This window comes from Rutilus rutilus, assembly GCF_951802725.1.
Source record: "Rutilus rutilus genome assembly, chromosome: 7".
NCBI lineage: Eukaryota > Metazoa > Chordata > Actinopteri > Cypriniformes > Leuciscidae > Rutilus > Rutilus rutilus.
In genome coordinates this window covers 29,486,926-29,513,278 of record NC_140221.1, presented here as the reverse complement: position 1 = coordinate 29,513,278, position 26,353 = coordinate 29,486,926, and the positions used below count along the sequence as shown (strand labels likewise).

Genomic DNA, 26,353 nt, shown 5'->3' with positions numbered 1-26,353 from the left:
ATCTACCCGATTCACGTCTAAGCAGCGGAACGGAACGGCATCAACAAGCTTATTAGAGCGAGAGAAACACAGTATCTAAATGAAGTACCGCGCTACTGTTGCATTACAGAGCTATAGCCAGCAGCGTTAGATGTTCAGCATACAGACCCCATGCTAGGGTGAAATATTCTGGTTCAAATGGTTCTTGTTCTGGAATTTAGCGTAGGAGCTCACTTGACAGCTGGAATGTAACTGGGTTTCTTATGAGCTGGCTAACACAGCTAGCTGCCTATAGAGGTCTGTGAGTCTGAGAATAAGATGGACTTCAGTACGAGCACACAGCAGATGCATGCTTAGGTGTATATAGAAGTATGCTAGGATGTTCAAAAATGTGTTCGGATCAGGATTCCTGGTGAGGACCGCTCATGTCATTTTGACATGGGTTATAACGTTGATTCTCTTCCTCCACGACACAGGTAAGTGCTCTTAATAGATGCTGGTTGTACTGTACTGTGAGTGTATCCGCCTCATCTATAGACGTCACGTGTTATTTGTATGCCTACAGCAGCTGTATAATGTACATAATGCTACTGCACACCGGTATCTGCATCACTGAGTGTTAAGGATCTACGTTTAACGTTACATGTTCCCTAACTATTATACTGTAGCACACTCTGTTACATTATATTTTCTGCTATGACAAAAAGTCAAAATTATGTAAATGTCAATGTAAAAGTCAAAATTATGAGACGAAAACTCATGACGTAAAAGTCTCAAAATAATGTGATACTCATGATGTGATTAAGATGTCGGAACTAAGTTGTAATTATGAGGTAGATCAAAATTATGAGATACTAAATTGTAATTATGAGATAAAAAGTTACACCAAGTCATAATTATAATATCAAGTCAGACTAAGAATAATTACTACATTAAACCTTTTGTCATATAACTTAGCTCATAATTTAAACTTTTTATCTCATGAATTACTAATGGCTGGAATACATTATACAACTTTTGCTAATTGCTGAAAGTAAAAGCTAGCCTGCAGGTTTTGGGATATCAGAGTTAACAGATTTAGCTGAAAATCACCTAGTGTATGATGGGCACAAACAAATGCATATTTAAGCAATAAAGCACATGTCGGTTGTGTTTGGATTTGGAATGACTTGAAAGTCTGTAAGTGTGTGATCTTCAGTCATTTTTTCTCTGTAACTATTTACAAAGTTGGCAAGAGTATGATGCATAGTGTTCCAGCCTTTGGTATGTCATAATTTCAACTTTGTGTGCCAATTTTGTGTTGATTTTATGTGGCGTAAATGAGATTCTGCACAATTGTACTCTGTTTCTCTCTATTATGCTGTATTCTGTAATTTCCTTCACTCTGTCCTTCTCCACTATGTTGTATTCTACTTCACTACTGTACTCCTTTCCACTCTATTAAGTTCAGTTATGCTCTATTCTACTCTTCCACACAGACCTGCGCAAACAGGAGGAGACGGGAGAGCTCACGCTGCCGGTTCTCTTTGTGCTGCTGGTCCTGGTGTCCGTGTTGCTGTACTTTGCGGTTTCTCTCATGGATCCTGGTTTTGTCTTGTCTGATGACTGTGACTTGCAGGTCAGTTAATGTAGGGATTCTCACATTTTTTGGTCATCCAAACTCCTGCGACCTGAAATATTTACTTGAAGTATTTTACTTTTAAGTTAATATTATTATAATTTAATAATATGTCAGTTAAAGCTCCAATATGTAATTATTTTCGCCGCTAGGGGTCGCTAACCTCTTACAATAACAAAGGCGTAGATTGATGACGCAGTGATAAGCGGAATGATGGGACTTGTCGTCATGCTGATGGATCTAATAATGTTTATGGAGGAGTGAAAACATTCATGTTTTTTAAAACGACTGTGGTAAGAAGCAGGGCGCGATTGCTAATGAAAGACAGAAATCAGCGCCACACGCAAGTCCCGTGGATATATAAAGCAATAAGGACATTTAGTTCTACCGGACTAACGTACCCGCAAGTGCTGAATTACTACTCACACAGGTCAGTTTATTTGATAAATTACACTTGTGAGGTAATACAGCCTTGTTTCACTTGGTCTAACGTTACACTATCATACTAAACAACATTTGAGTGTGTTGTGTTAGGGGTTAACAGTTTAGGACCCAAGGACCAGATGTTTGAAAAGAAGACCCGGAGTCAGAATTATAAAAAATTGAAGAATTTTTTTACTGAAGATAGTTTGCAGTTTCATCAGCAGAAGTCAGCTTCAAGACTCACACAGGAGTTCGTAGGCCGCCCCACTTACAGTTACAAAGATCACAGCAGTTATACCATTTCCAAGGTCTAAGCTACGTCATTGCTTACAGGCTGAATGATTCTTATTGGCCAAGAAATTGATAAACATAGTAATTTTCCACACATATACAGATAGACAGAAGCATATCTCCATAGATTATGCAGCTGACACTCGGACCCTGAAGTTAGGCACGTCATGACCTTCCAGGTCGCAAATTTGGGTTGCTGGGTGCCAGCATGTCTCAAACAACAACTCAGTCAATCTCCAACAATGCCAGTGGTTCCTTAACCTGTAAGCAAGAAGACTAACACACACACCCGGCACACATCTTTTCCAAGGTTGGATTTGGCCAGGCTCTAACTATAAACAGGAGTCTCGTCTCAAAACATCAAGATAACAAGTTCTTTCTCTCAGAATAGGACACTTTAGTCTAAATGGAAACTATAGGCTTTAACTGACAAATGGTACCTTAAACTATAGACTTAAATGACCCCTATGTGTTTTAACATGTTGAAGACCTTTCTCAAACACAAAACCAGTCCCTATTTAATTTCTGGAAGCTGGGATAAATAGGCAAGCAATGTTACTGCATTCAAATATCAAATACTGACATTAATGAATACATGAAAAGAACATTTCAGTAATCACACTGGTAACTTCTATAACAAAGTAAAATCTCCAGAGAAGTCATTCAACTCATTTGATATTTAGAAGGAAACATATTGATTAATACCTTGATTATAATCACTCATTACATATACATAGAAGCAGCGGTGGATTCCAATCCACTCCCTTCAGTTGAAAGTTATAATGTTATTCTATGTGTTAGTTTGTTGGCTGTATGAGGCTGTAAGCTAGATCAACATTAGAATAACATACTGATCATATTCTAACATTTCATCATGTTGAGCCATATGACATTGATTTGTTTTATGTACATTTGCTCACCTGTCTAATAAAGTATATGCAAAAGCGGCATCTCTGTGAAGTCGAAGTTTGACGCGAAGCTCTTGGCATCTCGAAAACGCCACGCCGATATTGATCCTCGTTTTAGTTCTCCCTTTGTCCCAAAGTCTGCTTGCCATGATCCATAATGTTTGAACGAAACAACAACAGCGTGCCACTAAACATTACGCAGTTGTCCACATCTGTCGCCATGGTTACTATGGCGGTACAAACCAGGGATAATGCGGATATTACGTCACTGACAGGCGACAAGGGACGGGCACTATTTAAAATTGTGAATTTCTCTGAATTTACAAATTCTTGGAAACATTTGGGATAATATAAGTACACAATTGAAAGAAATATAACACTGTGCAAGTGGTTTTTGGATATTTTGATACAAAATGATTACATAATGTACCTTTAATGATCACATGACATTCAGGTAAACAAATAAAATATTTCTTCTTTTTAAAACGTGATTTATTCGCTGCATCTATTCACAAGCCCCCTGCATTTCTGTTTTGAATCCTCAGGCGTTTACAAACCCCAGTTTAGGAAACCCTGAATAGAAATAAAGGCCTCATAAAGTTTACCAGTCTTCAGAGTGAAGTTTACCTCCTCTACACAGTCATCAGATTTTTTTCAGCAGTAAAAATGCACCATTTGACTCTATTTCAGTTCACACTTGGTATTGCAGAAGAAACACAGGATATGATTCCACAGACTACCAAATCCATACGGCTGCGGCGCTGTGGACACTGCCTGGTACAGGTGCGCTGTCACTTATTAAACATGTACTATATACATAAATAAAGAGCTTTTTTATAATATTAATTCAAAGGTTTAAGGACAAGCTGCAACACAAACTAAATATTATTTACGATAATTATTTATTCTGTTTCAGAGCCATGAAAATGTTATTTAAATTAAGTTTTTGTCATTTTCTTTTTGGTTTATTATAATAACCTTATGTATTCATGCATAGGAAAAACATCTTTGTTCATTTATAACAGTGGTTCTCAATTCCAGTCCTCGGGACCCGCTGCTCTGCACATTTTGTATGTCTCCCTTATTTAAAGGGATAGTTCACCCAAAAATGAAAATTCTATCATTGTTTACTCACCCTCAAGTTGTTCCAAACCTGTATGAGTTTCTTTGTTCTGCTGAACACAAAGGAAGATATTTGCAAGAATGTTTGCAACCAAAAAGATCTCTGTCCCCATTGACTACCATAGTATATTTTTTTCCTACTATGGAAGTCAATGGGGACCGAGATCTGTTGATTACAAACATTCTTGCAAATATCTTCCTTTGTGTTCAGCAGAACAAAGAAACTCATACAGGTTTGGAACAACTTGAGGGTGAGTAAACAATGATAGAATTTTCATTTTTGGGTGAACTATCCCTTTAACACACCTGAACCAGATCATCAGCTCATTAGGAGAGACTCGAGGACTGGAATTGAGAACCACTGATTTATAACAATGTATCCATTCTAAAAATGAATGCACACTGTGACATAGCAACCCATGAGATCCAAACACTGTCAGACGTGTCAGCACTGTGTGCGGCGCTACGATCACCACTGCCCCTGGATAGAGAACTGCGTTGGGGAGAGAAACCACCGCTGGTTTGTGCTTTATCTGGCTGTCCAGCTTGTTGTCTTACTGTGGGGACTGTACATGGCCTGGTGAGTAATACCTGAGGCCAATTCACACTGCGCCGACAGACGCAGACCAACAGCAACAGACACTTCATTGGCTTTTGTCGGTTCAGTGTGTTACCCCTGTTGGAGTTTGTCTGGTCGTAAAATGTCTGAGAAGTGGCGTACTGTAATCTGGTGATTGTCTGTCGGTGCGGTGTGAATTGGCTTTGTATATCATGCATGGGATGTCCAGAACTGCTAATGGACAATAGTCCTAAATAATGTATTAGTTTCCATACCTTTTTCAAATCTAAAAGGTGTTCTCAAACCATTTCATCAAAATTAAAGCATCCAGAAAAGAAGAGTTCTGAGTTTACCATTAAAAAAAATTTACATTATTGCAGCACCTCTTCTCCTAATCTTTCAGTAACACTGTTTAGTTCCTGTCACTATTAAGCCCCTCCTTCCAAAAAGCTGAATGTGCTCTGATTGGTCAGCTGGACCAGTGTTTTGTGATTAGTCAACCACTTCAAACATGTCCCATTAGGAATTGTCACGCTTACTAACGCAACTCAATCGGGACATGCCTTCCTTTTATTTTTGTGATTGCCTTGGGCAGGAATTATTTAAATGAGGAATATTATGAAGTCTCAAGACTACAATCATGGGTTTTCAGCGAGTTCTGAAATGGTTCTTACTGATATAGGGAAGAACTCCCTTTAGAGTGGACTTTGTGCTTTGTAACTTCACAGACCTTTTTTATACTCAAACAGCAACATTACACACTAAAGAAAGTTGAAAATGTAAAAAAGCATAATAGGACCCCTTTAAATCTCGTACAGGTCCGGCTTCAGTAACGCTCCCACCTGGCAGCTGTGGTTGAGGACCAACGGTGTGCTCTTGGGAGCAGCAGCGGTGGTGGCGGTCCTATCCCTGACCGTGCTTCTGCTCCTGGGCTCTCACCTGTACCTGGTGTCCCTAAATACCACCACATGGGAGTTCATGTCTCGACACCGAATCTCTTACCTCAAGCACTGCGGAGTAGACGAAAACCCTTTTGACCGCGGAACCCTGCGCAATCTCTGGGGCTTCTTCTGCGTTTGGGAACCAGTGGTTTGGGAGCATGTGTATTTCAAGCAAGGCAACGATCCCATTTAATTCCCTGGGAGTCATGACTGCCATGACAAATAACCCATTAAATGGAAGTTGATGTTTTGGTGGGAACTGCTCCAAACTGCATCTGCTACTACATCTAATCTACTTCTTCCTTGTGAATGACCCATTCCATTTTGAAAGTGATTCTTTCTTAAATGCATGAACTTCTTGTTATCAAATAGGTTGGAATGAAGACCATTTCTATAAAAGTGTTTTGTGAATACTTTGCCTAGATATTACTTTGACGATTCGTCTGTGCTGATTTTGCACATTTTATTAGCAAACGCAGAACAAAAAGCACAAAATCACAACAGCATTTTGGAGCTGTATTGTGGTTTCCCATTAATGCAATATGAGATTAGATTACAATTTTATATGCTTATTATTATCTTGGCTCTGCTCAAATAATATCTTTCATGGTACTAACAAGCTGTTGGACAAAAGTAACTCAACTAGACAGTCTGCCAGCTTATTTTATAGCTGCAGCAAATGTTGTATTCTTACATCAGCAATGATTTTTGTGCAATTATTGAACTTGTAAAATACAGTCAGTTGTATATTGTATATACATATTTTTACATGTTTTTTTTGGAGGGGGAGGGGGGAATTGACCCCATTTAAGATCAATTTTTAGACAGGGTAATAAGTTCATATGAAATCATTTCCTATAGCACTTTATTTATCAGTGGTGAAATTTCAATATGCTTGTAATGTGATTTTATCATATTAATTGTACTGGTTTATCTTGACAATCTATACATTAACATATTAGAAGACAAATTTAGAATACAAACATAATCAGTGCAGTACTGTTCAACATTACAGATTATTTTGTTTTGTTTTTCTGAAAAACTTTATTTTTATATAAACAGGGTATTTCTTATTACACGTCAGCAGCTTAAAGAGAGGAATATGTAAGTGAACGTGACACTCCTTTGACTGTTAGATTCCGGTCCAGTAATATGTTTGGTTGATAAATGCAGTATAATGAATTGTTTTCTTCAACAAATTTCTCTGCATAATATAAAGGCATAAAAAGCAATAATTGTTTTTTCTTTTACTTGATTTCAGTTTCTTTAAAACGTTACTTTGCACTCGAGTGTTTTTAACATTAATATTATGCTGAGATTTCATGAATGATTTGTGCCGTTTTGATCAAAGTTATGCAATTTTTTGTTCCTCTGTAATATTTTGAAACGTCAATATTCAATAAACTGAACAACATGATCACATTGTATTTTATTTCAGAAAATACATTCATCCCGTTCAATTACATTTACTTAGATATTTTATTATCCTTCATTAGTGTCATTTTGTTCACAGTGTAACCTATCAGTAGTAAACCACATTGACAATGATGCAATGGTGGCCTGATGTAGAAAAGTAAAATTTAGACAAACATGTTAAATAAGGAACAACGTAATCAGCTTCTATCATACGTGGTGCAGAGAGCAAAAGAGTTGGACTGTTTAAATATCAGCTGCTTAGTGAGTGAATGTGCTAACCGTATCATGCTAAGACATCGAGTAGAATATGCCTAGTCTAATTCAACAGTCCTACATTTGTCCAGAGGAGACAAAAATCTGTATAAAGCCAAAAAGTCACAAGACGTCTGGAAGTACTGGGTTTGGAAAGTTGAGAACTGGTCTAAAATCAACAAGCAACATTTATCTGGGGCACCAATCCTAAATCAAATCCAGATTAGGGACAACCAGAGATCAAAATGTGAGGGTTTAACATGAACATACATCACATAGACTGAGCGTGGAAGAATTTGCATGATCTAACACTCAGCACACGGTCCCATAGTTAGAGCCTGGAACTTAAGGAGCTTAAGATGTATCGCTCGGATCAGCACTACATCAGAAATCTTTAAAAACGGCACAGCGTTCGGACAATTATTATCTGTTCAGAAACAGTGCAAGTATATTTTGGCATCATAGTTCATTGTAACAGGAAGACCTCTCTTTATTTTAACAGCTGACTAAAAATAAACATCTGCACACGATAAACAGTATAATATCCCGAAAATAACATTAATATACGTTTATAACTGCATGTATAAATATCAGGGATGGTCGGAGCTTGTCTGAGCTTACTCACAGTGGTAGCCGAAGTTTTGGTCGGGGGTGATCACATGGTTTCCTCTTGGTTTTAAAGTCCAGTCTGGACTGTCTTTGGACTTTAAGCACACATTTGCAGCCAGTTTCACAGAAAAAGCGTACAGCAGCTTTTAAAGGGTGACACGGGGCCAGCTTCACTTGATTCGACTGCATAACTCAAGGGAGAGAATAATTGGATAAACAAGACAGAGAGAAAAGAAAGCAGAGATTTGATATGTCACAACCCCTTCGGAGTGTAATCGAGTGGAAGTCAGTGCAAAGCAGAGAAGTCAAAGTCTGCAAAGAACTCCTGCTGCTCGGCGGTGAGGAAGAACGGAGTCTGCGGAGGGGTCAGGACTGGCTTCAGGCGCGTGAACTCCTCGTCAAAGTTGCTGACGTCTGCTGGTGCTTTAATTGACGGCAGGAAAGGAGGTTTGGCTCTTTTGGCCAACAGGGCTTCCCAGTCTATGCCCTGTGGGAGAGGAACGGGCCTTTTAAAGAGAACGTTTAAACAGAAGCTTCTCTAAGGTAGTCAAAACTATTAGTGACTGTCACCTGGAAAAACCTGTGTTTCTTCACTTCATTGGCATCTTGGTCTCCTGCTCCCAGCCGTTTTTCAGGGTTCTTCTGCAACAACTGCAATGAAAAGATACAGAGTCAGAGACTGAATTTCAATTTCAGTTCTTCTATGAGAGGGATGAGCGGTTACCTTTTGGACCACAGAGACCGACTCGGGGGACAAAAACCTGGGGTAGCGCACTTCATCGTTCACTATGCTGTCGAACACTTCTTCCTCATCATCACCGGGGAATGGAGACTGGAATAGAAAGGATACAAGTATACACTCAAAGTTTTTTTTTTTTTTTTTATGTTTTAGAAATAAGTCTCTTCTCACCAAGGCTGCATTTATTTGATCAGAAATCAAAACTGTAATATTGTGAAATATTATCACAATTTAAAAAAACGTTTCTATTTTTTTCAATGTAATTTATTCCTGTGACGCAAAGAGGAATTTTCAGCATCATTGCTCCAGTCTCTTCAGCGTCACAAGATCCTTCAGAAATCATTCTAATTTGCTGCTTTGATGCTCTAGAAACATTTCTTATTATTATCAAAGTTGAAAACAGTTCTGCATAATATTATGGGGGGAAACTGTAATACATTTTTTAGGATGTATTGATGAAAAGTAGTTCAAAGGAACAGCATTTCTTTGAAATAGAAATGTCTGGTAACATTATAAAATGTCTTTACTTTCACTTTAGATCAATTTAATGTACCCTTGCTGAATAAATTTCATTAATTAAAAATAAAATGTTTACTTTTTTAAATACTTAAAGAACATTACTACACATGGCCAAGAGTTAGTGATGCTGTATTGTGAGTCTGAGGACCAGGACTGACCTCTCCCACTAGCATCTCATAGATGAGCACACCCAACCCCCACCAGTCCACTGCGCGGGTGTAAGTGCTGTCCGTCAAAACCTCCGGGGCCAGGAACTCTGGGGTTCCACAAAAGGTTGACGTACGATCGCCATGTCCCATACCTAATTGGAGGCAATAATTTGGTGACTCTGCTCGAATAGTAATTTGAGATGAACAAACAAAAATTGGTATTGTTTAAATATACCTTCTTTGCAAAGGCCAAAATCTGCAATTCTCACAAAGCCATCAGAATCCATTAACAGATTGTCCAGCTTTAGGTCCCTACAAAAAGGAAAGAGAGAAATCATACATGCATTATTATTTCATATATGCATATAATATGGGAATTTAGTAATAGTTGTTGAATAATAGAAGTAATAGTGTAGTTACCTATAGACAATCCGGTTTTGGTGCAGAAACTCCAGGCCCAGTAATACACATGCAGAATAAAACCTGCCAGAAAAACCCTCAGTTTACAGTCACAGACAGATGAACGTGTCAATGCTAAAAATAACAATGCTAAAAATATTCAGTGTGTGCGTCTGACTCCGAGAACATGTGAACAAGTGTTGCACTTATGTAAAATGCTCTGTAATAAAACATTAATAAAATGTGTTGGGGGGGGACCAAATGTCCCCACAAAGATAAGTGATAGCAGAAACTAAACATACTAAATTATGTTTTTATAAAAATGCAGAACGTTGAGCGAGGGCTGAGATTAGGGGTAGGGTTAGGGGATAGAATATAGTTTGTGGAGCATAAAATCATTATGTATAAGGAAAGTGGAAACATATGTATGTGTGTGTTTACCTAGCCTGCCGTTCAGAGAAGATGTTATTGTGGATGTGGGTCATCAGGTCTCCTCCAGGTGAATATTCCATCACAAAGCACACATGGTCAGGTGTCTGGAAACACCCATATAGGTTGACCAAGAAAGGATGACGGGACACATTGATGGTCTCAAAAATCCTCTTTTCACACATTAAACTATAAAAAGAATAAAATGAATTCACAATATAATACAAGCCGAATACAGCTAAGGTGTCCACTAAATCAGAGCTTTAAAACATTTAAATTCCAAGAACTTACAAAATAATGATACCCTTACAAACATCCCCTTCCTAAAAATATAAGTGGCAGCTATACATTTTCATGTATACAGACCCATTTATACAGTATAAAAAAAGGTAATCTCTTAAAGAAGTTTCCAGAATTATTGCCATTGTATTAAATAAATAAATAATATTTGTAGGCTTCATTTCCTTTTTTTTTTTTTTTACAAAATATTACCTAATATAAAATACTACTTAAAATAAAAATGTAAATTTATTTGTATAGAACTTTGAACAATAAATCTCAAAAGACTACAAACTACCATATCCAATTCATGGTGCTATTTGCACAGGAAGACATTCCCGACACAGGGATACAGAGCCTCACCTGTCCACTTCATCCCGGGTCACAACGTCCCCTTTCTTCAGAGCTTTGATGGCATATAGTTTCCCAGTTCTCTTGAACTCAGCCAGCAGGACCTTCAATGAAAGACAATAAGATATCGCGTCAATGCCACCCCCCGGAATCATCTGATTACAGTACAGAAGGACATCTGCAGTTTTACCTTTCCAAAGTGCCCTCTTCCTAAAACAGAAATACAGTTGAAGTCCTCCATCTGCATCCCCTCTTTCCTCCTGAGAAACAGGATATATACAACATACAGTGAGCAATTGGGGAAAGAGAAAGAGACAATAATGGGAGAGGGGATACATGTTGAAATTTAAGACTTAAGGATAGGGATCTTCCAAAATCTTAGATATGAGCAATAATAATAGCATTAATAAATAAAATATTGACTTACTGAGGTGTAGGCTGGGATACAGGTCTGCCTTTGAGAACTTGCCGATCCTCACAGGAATTCACTCTGGTAGAAGTCTGGGAAACATGTCCCAAAACACAATTGCAACTTTAACTTGACGAGCAATACAGAACTACAAATTAAAAGCAAGTCTTTGTCCACAAGACGTACCCCAGAAAGTGATTCGTCAGTTGTAGGGTTCTTTGCCAAGAGGAGGCGCGGGGGCTTGATGGGACGCTCCTCGCTGAAATTCAGTTTAACAACTGCTGAGTCTCTGTGATAAACAGCCACAACACAGAAAGAGAATCACTTTCTACACTGATTAATGGACATATTTTCCTCAAACAAATCTGACTCGACCAAAACCCCAGGGACACCTGTGCAAGTCTCACCCAGAGGAAGGGGGCGTGAACAGAGATGGAGGGGACGTGGGTTCAGAGCCGGGCAGCGGAGGGCTCAGGGCGGTGATGGTGCTGTTGCAGGGGGGCAGCACGCTCATCATTAGACGCCCCCAAGTGGCAAAGTTCATATTCATTTGTGCTGCCCGCAGGAAATTTTTCCCTGAGAAAAGCATTAAATCAGCTATTTAGAATACAAATAATGACGCATTCCTCTGAAACATCAATCTTAATCGCTGAACTTCAAGCACTGCCTCTACATGTCATGTTAATAGCTCCATAATGTCACTCTTTATAGTTCTGAAAGCATTCAAGAGCTTATGAGAGAGATTATGACAATCACTTATGAAGACAAGACTGGAGAAAATGTGAGGTCAAGCACACCTTTTTCTTTTGGGAAAATCCGTTTCTGTCGTTGTAGCTTAGGATGCCGCTCAATGACAGGGTTAATGAATCTCACCTGAAACCAAACGGCACAATAAACAGCTGACTATATGCATTAGTTTAATTGCCTGTACCAGACTCGGCTCCGTGTTTTAGCATGATTTGGCACTAGGATGAAGGTGTTGCGATGTTCTCTCACCTCTGTGAACAGTGTGCCCTGTGGCTCTAGATAAAGACACATGCTGTGTCGCTGGTTGTCTAGGAAGTCTTCTAAACGCAGGAACTTCACGGCACACAGGGACCTCCAGTCTCGCCAGTACACTGCAATCTCCAGCTCCCGAGACTACAGGGGTCAAAGGTCACATGAGACGCAGAAAGAAAAACAAAAAAAAAACACACACACTCAGATATCAACTGTAGTTGTAGGTCTCTGTAGATCAATTCAATAAATACTTGCTGAATAAAATAATTAAAAAATAAATAAATTCTCACAGACCCCCAAACTTTTGAATGGTTTTGGTAGTATATGTTCACTGACACGGTAAAATAAAAGTTATGCCAATTACAATTGATTAAAACTGAAACATGCCTTTTACAGAAGAAAGAAAGGCATACAGGTTTGGAACAACTTGAGTATGACTAAATGACAGAATTTTCATTTTTGGGTACACTATCCCTTTAAGTATTGTACTATTAAAAAAAGCAGTTTGAGCTGTTTTTCCCCCTACAGAGATTCATCAAAATGTGCATGATGAGAAGTCAGACACTAAGTTATGTTTTTCTAGAACAATCAAAACCTCAAAGACAGGTACAAGCAAGCTTCCCCATTCATCAAACAGATGTGAAGCGCAGCCTTTGAAAGAGAAAAACTGCAACAGTAATCCAGAAATAATGAAATAAGTTCTCATTTTCCACCAGAACAGCTGAATCAGCTTGGAGAGAGCTGCAGGCTGACTTGGCCAGTATTCAGGCTGAGTGTTTGTGTCCAAGGGGTGAGCAAAAGATTACAGTAATGTTGCGGGATTAGTTTGGATTACTCTGGAGGCGGCTGATTGCACTCTGGGAGAAAAGCTGCGTTAATGAAGGTGAGGAAAAGCCTTCAGCCAATGCCATCCCAGGCACTTTCCATAAAACAGATGTGGCAAGTGTTGCCTTGGATGACTGACAGTTATAAATTGCAAGCTGTAAAAGCACTCAGACCAGGAGTTTGAGATTGTGATATCCATTAAGGGTGAGCTCCTTATCTGAATTCAGAACTCTTATTTATTTACTAGACATGTCTATGAAATATGCAGTAGAATTTGTTGGCACTGACCCGTTCGAGTTCAATGCTAAAGCTCTGATTCCAAGCCTCCTTACTCAGCGGCCGCCAATGTGTGCGACCAACTATCTTGTTATCCACCTTCAATACAGCACTGATCTCAGCTGAGAGAAAACACATAAAAAGAAAGAAAACGATTAAAGAAACAAGAAAAAAAAAAGACATAATTTAAAAAGTCACATAAAAAATGAAGTAATTTGAATTCTAATGACTAAGTGAAAAAAATGTCTATTAAATTCCATTCAGTCTGTTTATTTGAACCATTTTAAACACATTGGATAAGGTAGGAAAATACAGATTCCTTCTGTCACTCTCCACAGCAAGACAGAGTTTACAGTGAAATCCATTATATTCCACTCTGCAACCCCTGAGAGACTCACATGAGAGCTCGTCCGTCTTGGTGGTCTTGCCGTTGGTGCTGCGGGTGGAGAGACCAGTTCTCATCCTTAGTGATTTGGACTCAGAGGGACTTCCAGGGGCAGAGGACATGTTGCTTACCCGACAACGGCCTGGAACTGACTCCAGCAGGTCCTGACAACCCATCAGCCTGACCTCCAATCGCCCTGAAAACACATGCATGCAGGTTTTATACAATACAGCAGCCATTCGCATGCATGACACATAAAAAAAAAAAAAACCTGCACAAAAACAAAGATTAGTATACATTCAACTTTCACTGCCTCTATACTTGTACTTTGTACAAGTATACCAATCAGAAGTGCAAATATGAATAAAATACAAGCCCTATGGCAAATATAATTATGCGTAAGTGGGTAATAAGAGGTCGGATAAAAGCCATATCAGACCGAGCAACGTGACCAGTACAGTTAAACAAGTCTCTTATGCACACCAAGGCTCCATTTATTTTTATTAATAATAATACAGTAACAGCAATATTGTGAAATAATATAATTTTGAATGACTGTTTTCTACTATATTTTAAAATGCAATTTATTCCTGTAATGACAGCTGAATTTTCAGCATACTCCAGTCTTCAGTGTCACATGGTCCTTCAGAAATATAAATATATATATACATACATACACACACTCAAGATTCTTTGCTGAATTGCTGAATAGAAATGAAAAAGAAAAGCAATTATTCGCAGTTATTTTTAACATTATAAATGTCTTTACTGTCAATTTAATGCATCCTTACTGAATAAAAACATTAATTTCTTTACAAAACACCTTGTCAAGCTCTTCTGTCAGCTTTTTTCCCCTTTTCAAATGTCCTATAGCACTTTCCGAGGAGGAGAGGAGTGAGCAATGCATGGATGAGGTCAGAGGGGTCCTAGACGATCCTTCTCACCATTCACAGACAGTGTCAAAATTTAACATCTTAAATGGAGGGTAACTGTACACCAGTGATAACTATTCATCAGGAGGGCCTTCTGGCAAAAGACAGAGCAGTTGCTATGCCACACTGTGATGCAGTTGGTTAAAGGGTAAACATTCAAAAGTGTGATGGACCTTGACACTGGGTTAGTCAAGTCAACTAATTTGGGTTAGTTCACCCAAAAATTCAATTTCTGTCATTCATTACTCACCCTCATGTCGTTTCAAAACCGTAAGACCTCCGTTCATCTTCAGAACACAAATAAAGATATTTTTGATGAAATCTGAGAGCTTTCTGAACCAGCCATAGGCAGCAACATCATTGCAACTTCAAGGCCCAGAAAGGTAGAAAAGACATCGTTAAAATAGTCCATGTGACTACAGTGGTGCAACCTTAATTTTACGAAGCGACGAGAATACTTTTTGTGTGCAAAAAACAAACAAAAATAACGACTTTATATGAGTACTTAATGACAGAAGTTTCATTTTTGGGTGAACTAACCCTTTAATATGCTCTTGATGGTACAGAAAGCAGTACAACAGGGCCTTCAGTCTCTAAAAGTAAAGACACTTTTCACTAATTTACATATCGTGGCATCACAACTATATTTATCTTGACATCTTAACACCATAACCTTCCTGCTAACTTTCAACTGTGTCAATACCTGTCAGGCTGGATGGTTTGAAGAGTGAAGAGGACGCTGAAGACGAAGAGCGCAGGCGATCTCTATGCAACCCAACGACAGGCGAGGACCCCACTGTCAGCTCCTCTTTAATGGCAGCTCGTTTGGGATGGTCATGTGGAAGGTCTCCAAGCCGCTGCTCCAGAGACAAACGTAAAAGGTCCAATTTCTGAGAGGACTCCTGCAAACGGGCCTGAGCCTGGACACAGAAAGACATGCTCAAAAATACAAAAGAGGCTCAGAGCTAACAGATGTGAGCTACATTTATGAATGACAGTAGAGTGAAACAAGGCCAATGACAGTAATATAGTATATAGGCAGTATATATTATATTTCCTATATCAGGAACTCTAAAACTGGCTTTTTAAGGAAAATGTTATGTAATCGTTATCGTCCCAATAAGAAATTCAGACCGATATATTAAAGCCGATAAATAATGGATTATTTCCTTCAGCTGAGACACTTCAGATGCGCGCTGTTCGCCATGATGGTTGAATTTCAAAGTGATTCCAATCATATTTCAAGAGAAGGGTTAGTACAGTTTAGTGCAACATGTGCAGTGCAAATCTGTTATAGGCTTCATAAAATGATAAAGAGTCACATCACGTGTCATTATGAATACCACATTTACAGTCACATGTTACTGTAAACCTTTATTTTTGCATGATGCTGCATGCACGCCGGTAGGAGTCAGTTTACCATACATAAGTGTAACATTGGTCAGCGCAAGACAAACCAAAACTTAAGACAGTTGAGGAAGATCCATGGGTGGAGTATTTATTTGTTTGTGAGTTAGACGTTAACAAGTAATCAGAGTCTGATATTGATCTCAAATATAGATAGGCCTATAATATAATATGTGGTTAGCGGTTCTCATATGGTTTTAATATTTCGTCGTAATGGTCGGAATATTATGTAATAAGAAATAAAACGATTTTTTTATGGTGTGAACATGCATTCCTTCTTGAGATCCCAGAATGTTTTGTTAAAGTATTTGACTTGATGTAGGCACATTATAATAGACATCCAGTTTAATATGGTATCTACATACCTACATTATTGCATTATGAAGAGCCAGTGTCAATGTCCATCACACTTTTGAATGGTTGGTGCCAGTTTTCATAATGCATTTCGGATTGGTAGGTGTCACTTTATAATTTTCTCTAATACTAGTTTACAATTATACCGGTATGAAATACTTGATTGGTAGGTGTCAATTTGTGATGGCAGATACCCCTGCTGGTTGGTAGCACTTTAATTAGAACAATTCACTCTTTTGGTTGAGGCTAAAAAATATATATATTTTATAATTCCAAATGACATAGATGAACTGTCAATCCTATGCAAATAGGAAAAAATGTGTTGAGTTATCAAAACAACTGTGTATTTAAAATATGTATTTAAATACATAGTATAAGTTATCAAAAATAAACTTATAATAATAAATATAAATACAAACGACAAGGCAGATATTACATATATATATATATATATATGGAGAAGCCTAATGGTTGTTGTAAAAATTAAATCCGGGATGTAATAAACCCTGTGTTTGAAAGCAACGCATTATTAGTTAAACGTCGTTCTGCTGTTAAGTGTGTATGTTACACCATTTACATAATGCTCCGGCAGACAGTGGCATGTGTCACGACTCACTAGGTTACTGGAGGTGCCACAACATAAGGCGACATGCTTTGCAACAATGTCAGTGGCACATGACGCAATTCATCGGCACGTCACAAGTTTTAGTGGCACATGCCAATGGCATCTGTGCCTAAGATGTGCCACTTAATGTTAATACCAGTTCTCTAAGTGCTTCAGTTTACCGCTGATCATCTTTAGCTTAAGCATCATGTGCATGCAGCTCAAACAGCAATGCATGACATTAATAATTATGATTGGGACTCTCATATTACATAATACACAACATTATTATGAGAACACTATTGTAATAAAATGCTGTGAATTCTTTGGATTTAGTTGTGTTTCAGCGCATCCACAACAGGAGTTTCACATTCTGATTATGTAACTTAGTTCAAGTTAACTTGTGCTTTTGCATACATTACTTGGAGTATATACTAATATTACGTTTGTTTTGCATAAATATTTGATTAATCTCATATAGGATGCGTTTCGTTGAGTTAATTAACCCGCTAACAAAGCACTTAAGTTTCCTGGTGTTCATTCAGCTTCAGTGCACGCAAAAAACTGATGCATTATTAATAACAACTAGAACTTTTATTTTTCTCATATTATTATTTTGATCAACAATATGGTTTAATTAAAATGATTTAATTATTGTTTGTGCATAGGCTATTCCATTTTATTTAACCATGGCTAGTGCATTTGGATTCTTTATACGCAAGTAATATACATGTTTGCATTATTTTGGCATGATTTTATTAATTTGTGAGGCAATACTTTTTTCTTTTTTGATAAAGTTGGCCATAGGAGTGTAAAATTAAAACTGGTTCAAAACTGGCTACTGTACTGTATATATTTGATTTATGTTAAAGTTCTTAGGACATCTCTTTTAATCATGAGACATTTGTTTTTGTAATTAGGCTCTCAGACTATATCAAAATTTGGATTTAGATTTATCTGCATTATAAGAATTATCGGTTATCGTATCGTATTTTCATATCAGTGCATCCTTAGTTATGACTGGACAGGGAAGGACTGTAACCTGTTTTAATACAAGCTGAGAGATTGTAAATGCTTCTAGTCTTCAAAATGCAAAGTGTAAAAAAAAAAAAAAAAAAAAAGATCAGTGAGGCCATTTCAGCAGCAGGTTATCTCTGAGCAGCGTTAGAGCACACATTTCTCATTTTATCACTCACAGTAGACTGTCTTGTCTGTCTTAATGCCAAATCATGTGCTGGGTGTGCTGCTTCAAGGTCAAACATGCATGGCTGAGCAACACTGCAGGTACACGCTCAATTCTCAGGAGTGAATCAAAACACTTCCAAAAAACACTTACAGGTTTATCACTGTTAGGAATTCACATGCATAGATATTAGCCAATACATCTCATTATTTAAAGTGCCCCTGTTATGCTTTTTTGGATATTACCTTGTTTGTGTTGTCATCATGTTAAGAACACGCGCTACGAAAGCAAATACTCTTTACATGCACTTCCAAAGGATGAGGATTCAGGCTCAAGTTGATACGGTAAAACCCGACGCCATCGTGACTGTTCTTATCACTGAGAAAGCCTTTGGAGTTGAAATTCAGATATGGTAATGGGCGTTTCGTTTTCCAAACCACGCTATCAGAGGTAGACCAATCACAACAAACTGACCAATCTGACTAATCAGCGCAGAGTCGGCTGCGGAAAGTAGTTTAGAGAGACCGAATCCTTGATCTACCGTTTAGGAATCTTTAAAATGGCATAATAGGGGCACATTAATTAGGGATGTGTACATTAATCACAGTGAAAGATTAAAATGTCTGCACAAACTGCCTTTGAAAAGAGATTGTAGTATCATGCTAGTGCACATTCTATCAGATGCAGTTCTGGCCCCCCTGTCCCAACATACAGTACAACATGATGTACATTCACATCATGTTTAGAAACGCAGCAGTAGGGTTACGCCCATGTGAAATTGCAGTTCTTCGCTATCACAAAAGTTACTATTTGCATGAATTTTAAAGCCTTACCAGTTAAACTTTATATTCACAGAATGTTCTGACATGGCTTTCGGAGCGCTTACACCTGAAGCGCATGCACACTGAAAGCCTGTCACACAACGCAAGTACGGAACGAAGTTCTCTTTCGAGTCATATTGCGCTTAAACTGTCAAACACACACAAGGTTACACACAAACACAGTCGTTTATATCTTAAGTGAATGTAAACAGTTCGATTACATGTCAGTATATTATGATACTCATTTATATCACATTTACATTTAGTCATTTAGCAGACGCTTTTATCCAAAGCGACTTACAAATTAGGACTAAAAGTACTAAAAGTATCAGTACTGCTGCTGTCTGTGTCATTAATGGAAAACCACTCACTGCTCTTGCCTGAATAACTTCAGTAGCATTAATAAGAATCAGTGTCATATTTTGTCAATATGACCAAAATCTTATATCACAATATGAGTAATTTTATTTCACGATAACGATATATATCACAATATAGTTATTTTTGCTTTAAATAAGGTTATGATATCAAAATGTTTGATACCATCGAAATTCTTGCCACTTTTTTAATATAAAAGTAAAAAAAAAAACCTTACTGAAGACTAGTAAATAGTGATAAAGAAAGAACACAGAAACTAATTACAAGCATATAGGAAAACAAACTACAATAGAACAAAGACACAAATGAAATAGACCACTGAGCTCCAATGGGTTTCTAGCTCACAACATTCTACAAAATATCTTCTTTTTATATTCCACAGAAGAAGAAAGTCATACAAGTTTAGAACCACATGAGGGTGAGTAAATGACCGAATTTTCATTTTTGGGAAATCTCATCACTTTAACAGTCTGTTGTTCCCTGACAGTAAGCGCATTCAGAATGAGTCATGCATGTGTGTTGGTTTCTGAAAAGCCTTTACATCAAGTCCAAAATAAACAATTACCTCTGCTAGAGCACGTCGGTCCTGCACTTTGCGTACTCCAAGCTGCTTGACCACATTTTTGGCACCTTCTGCCACAGCTGCTTCAATCTTCAGATGGTGCCTGAGCTCCTCCACCCGCAACTCAAGCGGACTAATAGTTTCAGATGGGCGACCTGCACAAAAACAAGTGTATAAACCAGTCGTGTATCATATATATATATACACACACATACATACATACATATACATAAATCCCCATAAGAAATAATAGTGAATAACCATTCAGCAACTTGCATTACTGTTTTACAATTCACTGACAAAAGTAATTTCAAACATTTCACAAAATAATAAATGTTTATTGTTTAATAGATACTTAAATGTGAATTTAATCACACAAACCAAGTATTTAATTTAAAATGTGCAGTGAAATTAACAATTCATTTCTATATAAAACATGAGCAAAAAAATTAGGGCTGTGAAAAGATTAATTGCGATTAATCGCATCCAAAATAAAAGTTTGTGTTTACATAATATATGTGTGTGTACTGTGTATAATTATTTTGTATATATAAATACACACACTTGCATGTATATATTTAAGAAAAATGTGTTATTTATATATAAAATATTTACATTTATATATATAAATTATATATAAATATATACAGTATATACATGCAAATATTTCTTAAATAAATACATGCATGTGTGTGTATTTATATATACAAAATAATTATACACAGTACACACACATATATTATGTAAACACAAACTTTTATTTTGGATGCGATTAATCGCGATTCACAGCCCTAAAAAAAAAAAAATTGTTAATACATTCTAATTAGGTCTGTTTTATGCACCAAGTCACACCAAATCAACACTAGAAGTATCACAACATGACAAAAGTATATCACCCACTTTATAATCAACAGTGTAGACAGCATCTATTAAAAAGGGAAACATTGAATTCAGTCGTGTCATGCTGTGCCACTAGCTTCCAATGCATCTGGTAAACCACACTCAATGAAAACCACACCCACAATCAATACTGAAAGGTTACCCCAATGCAAAGTTGACAATTAAGCTTAAGTTCAAAATATATAATAATAGATAGAGAAAAATAGATCCAATTATTTCAAAGCAACTCATCTAAGATGGGTGATGCTGCTGTTTTGCTGATGTCAAGGCTGTGATATCTGTCTGAATGCTTGAGAGATTTGGCTCAACACACACTGTACCTTGGCAACCTGTTCCCTTTTATTATTTTGAGAATTTGTTTTGCAAGTTTTAAGATCAATGTCATTGTAAGAATGACTTTTTTCAAGAAACTTGCGACCCTCCTGCAACACACTTCGGGAAACTCTGCCATAGACTATGATTTTGTTCATCTTGAAAACCGTTTGAGTCTTGTATCTTGGCTGTATAAGGGGCAATGTCCTATGAGGACATATTTTGCTTGAAAAATCCATAATAATCATAATTTCCTACATGTACACTTTACTGACTGAAAATGTTTGTTTACCCTCTGGCTGTGTGGTCTCCCGCTCTCCTTCTCTGGCCTGGGTGACTTTGACAATCTGCATGCGGAGCAGCTCGATTTTCGTCTTGCTATCCTGCAGCATCTGCTGGGCCGTGGACAACATCTTCCGATCCTGGGGAGTGACAAGAGAAACAATAGATCAATAGGTAAATCTTGCAACTGCATTATAACAAATGGTAAACACTGTCAGAGAAAAAACAACAACATAAATAGTCAGGGACCACAAAGAAAGAAATACGAAGAAATCCAAGATCCAAGATAAACATCATGTTTCCCACATATTTTGACCAATTCAATTTCATGATTAATTTTCCAGTTTATTATCAATATGATGATCATTTATTATTACAACACCAATGTTTCCAAAAATACATTATAGCCAATGAATATCTATCCCTTTCTAGCCAATGAAATACTTATAGCAGAATATAACTCTAAATTGTGTATCCACTACAGAAATTTATATGACTTTTACAGGTCCGAAAATGTCCTGATATTTCCAGGAAATGTGTTTTCCATGACCATGGGAACCCTGTACTAATATGCAGCCACAACAGCATCCACATGTTCCAAAACACTGTGAACACTGTGAAGCGATCAAAAATTTGTTCTGTTTGTTCGAACATCCCAACCAGCCGGACACAGAAACAAAAGGGGAGTGTTTGAGAAACCAGACATATTTTTGCCGTTCCATTTGATGACATTATTACTTTATTATCAGGCACACACACACACACACACACAAAAAAAACACCTTAATACAGCTTTAAGCTGAGCTTCCCCAATATGAGAAACTCCCATGTAGAACAGAAGGCCAAAAGTGCAGCAGTCTTCATTAAACTCTTCTCTTACTCGTCATGAGAAGCAGCCAGGTGTACACCACACCCAAACATACTCAAAGATCAAACACTGACTGTGCAATTTTTCGCCCCAGAGCTTTAGGAGCCGTGACGTTAGAGTCATAACAGCGCAACAGAGCTATATATCCTGAAATGCAGCAGCTACATTATGCAAACGAAAGAGACACACTGACTGATTGCGATGCCCAAAACAGCCTTGTACAGCCCCAGTGTAAACAATGTTGCAACATGAAACATGTGACCTTCTCTGAAACCTGCAGAAAAGACCCATTCAAGAGGTAAAGGAAGAACGAAACCATACCGTCCATAGCGCTCTCCCCCTCTCAATGCAGCTCAAGAGGTCATCTGTCATGTTTTGTGAACTTTCAGATGGCTGGTTGACATCCCCTTGCTCTTCTTTGACCCCCATCAGACGTTCCCTCCTGATGTGTTTTTCTCTCCATCCTCAAAACTGCTCATGTCAGTTTATCCTGTATAGCAGACACTGACCCTCAGACATAGCAGATCAAGGATCAGTATCCGAGAAGCCACAACCATTCTTTCTTCTTATTGTTCTACTGTCCTTGCATCTCGCTCGCTCACTCACCACTCCTCCTCCTCCCTCCCCTTTTTAAATTTTTTCTTTCAGCCTCTCTCTCTCTCTCTCTCACTCCGTTTACAGATCTCCTTCCACAGGAGTTAGCCACCTCTAACTGCTGCTCCTGCTGTGCCCTGCCTGGCTGGCCCAAACACGAATGCTTCGGCATTGGTCGGCACAAAGTCACATGGGCTGCTGCTGTCGCCAGGACCGGAGAAACCGATTCAGTACCAGCAAGCTCTTCCATTTCAGACTCAAAGAGAGGATGTTTTAGTGTGCGACTGTGTGTGTGTGTGTGTGTGTGTGTGTGTGTGTGTGTGTGTGTGTGTGTGTGTGTGAGATCAAGGCCCAGTACTCAAGCTGTCTGAATCCAGCACAGACATAAATCACAGAGCTGCCAGCACACAGTGTTCTCAGCCAGACGCCGCAGCATTATTGAAGCCCTGTCTGATAGAAACGCACAGACTCAAAGAATAAGTGGCAAATACACTCAAAGCTAGCTAGAGGTCATGAGACTATCACTCTAAAAGGGTTATAAAGAATGGGGGTCAGGGGGAGGGGACTTGGGACCTCCTTTGTGTGCATATTATCATATTTCATAGCATTTTGGCAGCGACCCAAACTGATTTAAATACACACAGAGGAGTGGAAGGTGAGTTAATCATCTCCAAGATGCACAGGAGATAAAAAAGGGGCCATGAGGGGAAATCCTCACCTTGACAGAACTGTTGGCGTAAGTCTGGATGATGTTCTCAGCTCCTTGTTTTACTTTGAGCTCCATGGTAAGCTGTTTTTTCAAAGTACGGACACGGCCGCCCAAGGGTGATGTGACCTCTTCCCAATGGCAAGGGTCTGGAGAGGTGGCATCATCTGAGAAAACAACAGTTTTCATAGATTTATTATGTAATGAAAAGAAAATGAGACACAGACAAAAAGTTCTGCACTTTATAAAGACAGAAATGCGATTCCGTTAGCCTTTTTCCTGATATTCAAATTTGTTCAAAGGGGTGTAAAAACTAAAAGGCCACAATTTATTGCGGTTTCTACAAAAATATTAAGGAGCACAATTGTTTTCAACATTGATAAGGATGTTCTTGAACACCAAATCAGCATATGGTAATACTGAAGAGACTGGAGTAATGGCTGCTGAAAATTCAGCTTTGCTATTGCAGGAAAAAATGACATTTGAAAAGTTATTTCAAATTGTAATAATATTTCACAAGACTGAATAGGGGAAAAAAATAGGGTGGAAACCTGATCAGTTCAATCAGTTTAATCTACAACATTTAAAATAAATCTATAAAAAAATATCAATGATCAAAACTCACAATATAACGTCAAAGGCCGATCACACCCTCCTGCTCTCACCTGTCACAGTCTCTTTCTGTGTGGCCATAGCACGTGCATTCAGCTCCTGGAGCTCCCAGTGGAGCTGCTCGAGTTTGCGGCTGGAGGCTCTAAGCTGACCGTCCACATCGGCAGCATTCTTGCGGTTGGTCACTGCCCGTCGCAGTCGCTCAGCCGCCTCTTTGATCTTCAGTTCCCGCTGGATCTCCTGTCGGAGAAGGGCAATGGCATCCTCTACACGCTGCTGGAACTCAGGGTCCATGAGGTCACCTTCAGCCAGACCCCGCAGACAGCTGCTCTGGGGTGTTCAAGTGACAGTATATAAAAAGTCAACATGCTTGCTCGTTTATGGCAGCCTTTTTGATAAAACATATTGAGATCTGCGTATCAGCTCAAGTAAGGCAAGCATCTGAGATGCTGTTAAAAAGGTTAAGTAAACATATCATTTTACTATACTAACCAAATAATCCATTATTTACGTGTGAAGGTGATATTATTGATATATTGATAAAGTAGACTTACTATGAGCAAGGTTGGATAGGGTGAAAATAAGGTCACTTACTGATATAAGCTGTTACACCATAAAGGCAAACACACATATTTCATAAATACTCGCAGACACAACACAGTTACATAACTGCAGTGGTTGGAAAGAGCTAAATGAAAGGAAGAAACCTACATTTTTCTACATAATGCCTATTTTCAGAACAAGCCATTCATACGGCATTTCACTTTGACACACATAGGGGCAGTGTTTCACACATTCTGACTGTCTTAAATTAAGAAAAGGACCGAAACAAATCGAATCCATTTACATAGACAATATTATGCATTGTCGTCCCCATAATTCAGTTTAATAATAGAAGTATTCAACAAATTGTTCAGTAGAGTTGGTCTAATACATCCATCTGGACTTTCCTAACAGCAGTAAAGCTGGAAAAACAGGCACAGCACATTTCAAAATAAAGAGAGGCTGTCATTAACCACTGTCACAAAATAACCATTTCAGGTACTTTAAATCACAAAAGACTTATAAGTGACCATTTTTTTTCATTCACGCATAACTTCAGTTACATTTAAGCCTCTGGTGAAGGACACAAGAGGAAGCCAAGTCCTGTCAAACTCGTTAAACCTGAAAATCTTTCGTGATATTTAATTGTTTGGTAATAACCTTGTCCAAAAATTACCATATATAAAGCAACACAATAGAAGGAAGCAGATCTAATTGTTTTCTAAATCAGACATTTTTATTTTACACTAGTTTCGCTATTAATAAAATAAATAAAAAATGCTCGTGGGTGACTTTGAGTAATTCGGTTGCATTCCTCAATCAAAAACATTGGGACTCACCCACAAGTTAACTTAATGTAAACATGAGCGTCTGAACGAACTTAGCGATCTGACTGCTTTATTTTATGACTTATTTGATCTTCAAACAGTATTTTTTTCAAACGTAACCGTATCAATAAGGCTGTGTGAACTATATATCTCATTTGTTTCTTACCTGTAGCGTCACGCCCGACATTGTGAAAGAGAGTCCGACACACGCAGACAGACACTGATGCTGCTCGGACTAACCGACTCTTCGCTCGAGCTCTCGGCTGGCTCTGGCTCACGCGGCGCCTGATTGAGTGACACTAGAAACCATATCCAGACTTCCAAGTGAATCTGAGAGAGCTCAAACAAAAAAGACATTCAAAGGGAATAAAAAGTGTTGTGCTGTTGTGTGCTGGAAGAAGATACAAGTGGCTGACTGTCAGCTGGGAGGCTAGACGGCTCTCGAATTACCGGTAGTTTTTTTTAATGGAAGTTGCATTGCCTTACGCCTTTCCCATTTCCTGAGGTTTGAAAAATCCTCGCCGCCTCCCTTTTCAATGATTGGCTGGCAGCGCTGTCAGTCACAAGCGTTGCACTGAAGTCATTTGGTGC

General features: G+C 38.3%; 2 protein-coding genes across 3 annotated transcripts; one reads left to right on the top strand and one right to left on the bottom strand.

The window, feature by feature from the left end:
• Window positions 1–8: 8 nt before the first annotated feature.
• zdhhc12b (zDHHC palmitoyltransferase 12b) lies at window positions 9–7,258 on the top strand. The gene is made up of 5 exons (XM_084415457.1): window positions 9–455; window positions 1,458–1,597; window positions 3,910–4,002; window positions 4,755–4,921; window positions 5,719–7,258. The coding sequence occupies exons 1-5, from the start codon at window positions 359–361 to the stop codon at window positions 6,032–6,034; spliced, it is 813 nt and encodes a 270-aa protein (XP_084271583.1). The 5' UTR covers window positions 9–358; the 3' UTR covers window positions 6,035–7,258.
• Window positions 7,257–26,266, bottom strand: pkn3 (protein kinase N3). Of its 2 annotated transcripts, XM_084415455.1 has the most exons (22): window positions 25,929–26,266; window positions 24,446–24,722; window positions 23,793–23,947; window positions 21,623–21,752; window positions 20,122–20,273; window positions 15,513–15,729; window positions 13,891–14,073; window positions 13,505–13,614; window positions 12,389–12,532; window positions 12,190–12,265; window positions 11,800–11,968; window positions 11,579–11,681; window positions 11,411–11,484; window positions 11,174–11,243; window positions 10,996–11,087; window positions 10,366–10,542; window positions 9,946–10,008; window positions 9,761–9,837; window positions 9,535–9,677; window positions 8,843–8,950; window positions 8,689–8,769; window positions 7,257–8,605 (listed from the first exon to the last, which is right to left on the bottom strand). In XM_084415455.1, exons 1-22 carry the CDS (start codon window positions 25,947–25,949, stop codon window positions 8,405–8,407), a joined length of 2,823 nt encoding a protein of 940 aa, XP_084271581.1. In that variant the 5' UTR covers window positions 25,950–26,266; the 3' UTR covers window positions 7,257–8,404. The 2 variants fall into 2 exon arrangements, with proteins under 2 accessions (XP_084271581.1, XP_084271582.1); XM_084415456.1 differs by lacking the exons at window positions 23,793–23,947; window positions 24,446–24,722; window positions 25,929–26,266 and adding an exon at window positions 22,802–23,065.
• Window positions 26,267–26,353: the final 87 nt, after the last annotated feature.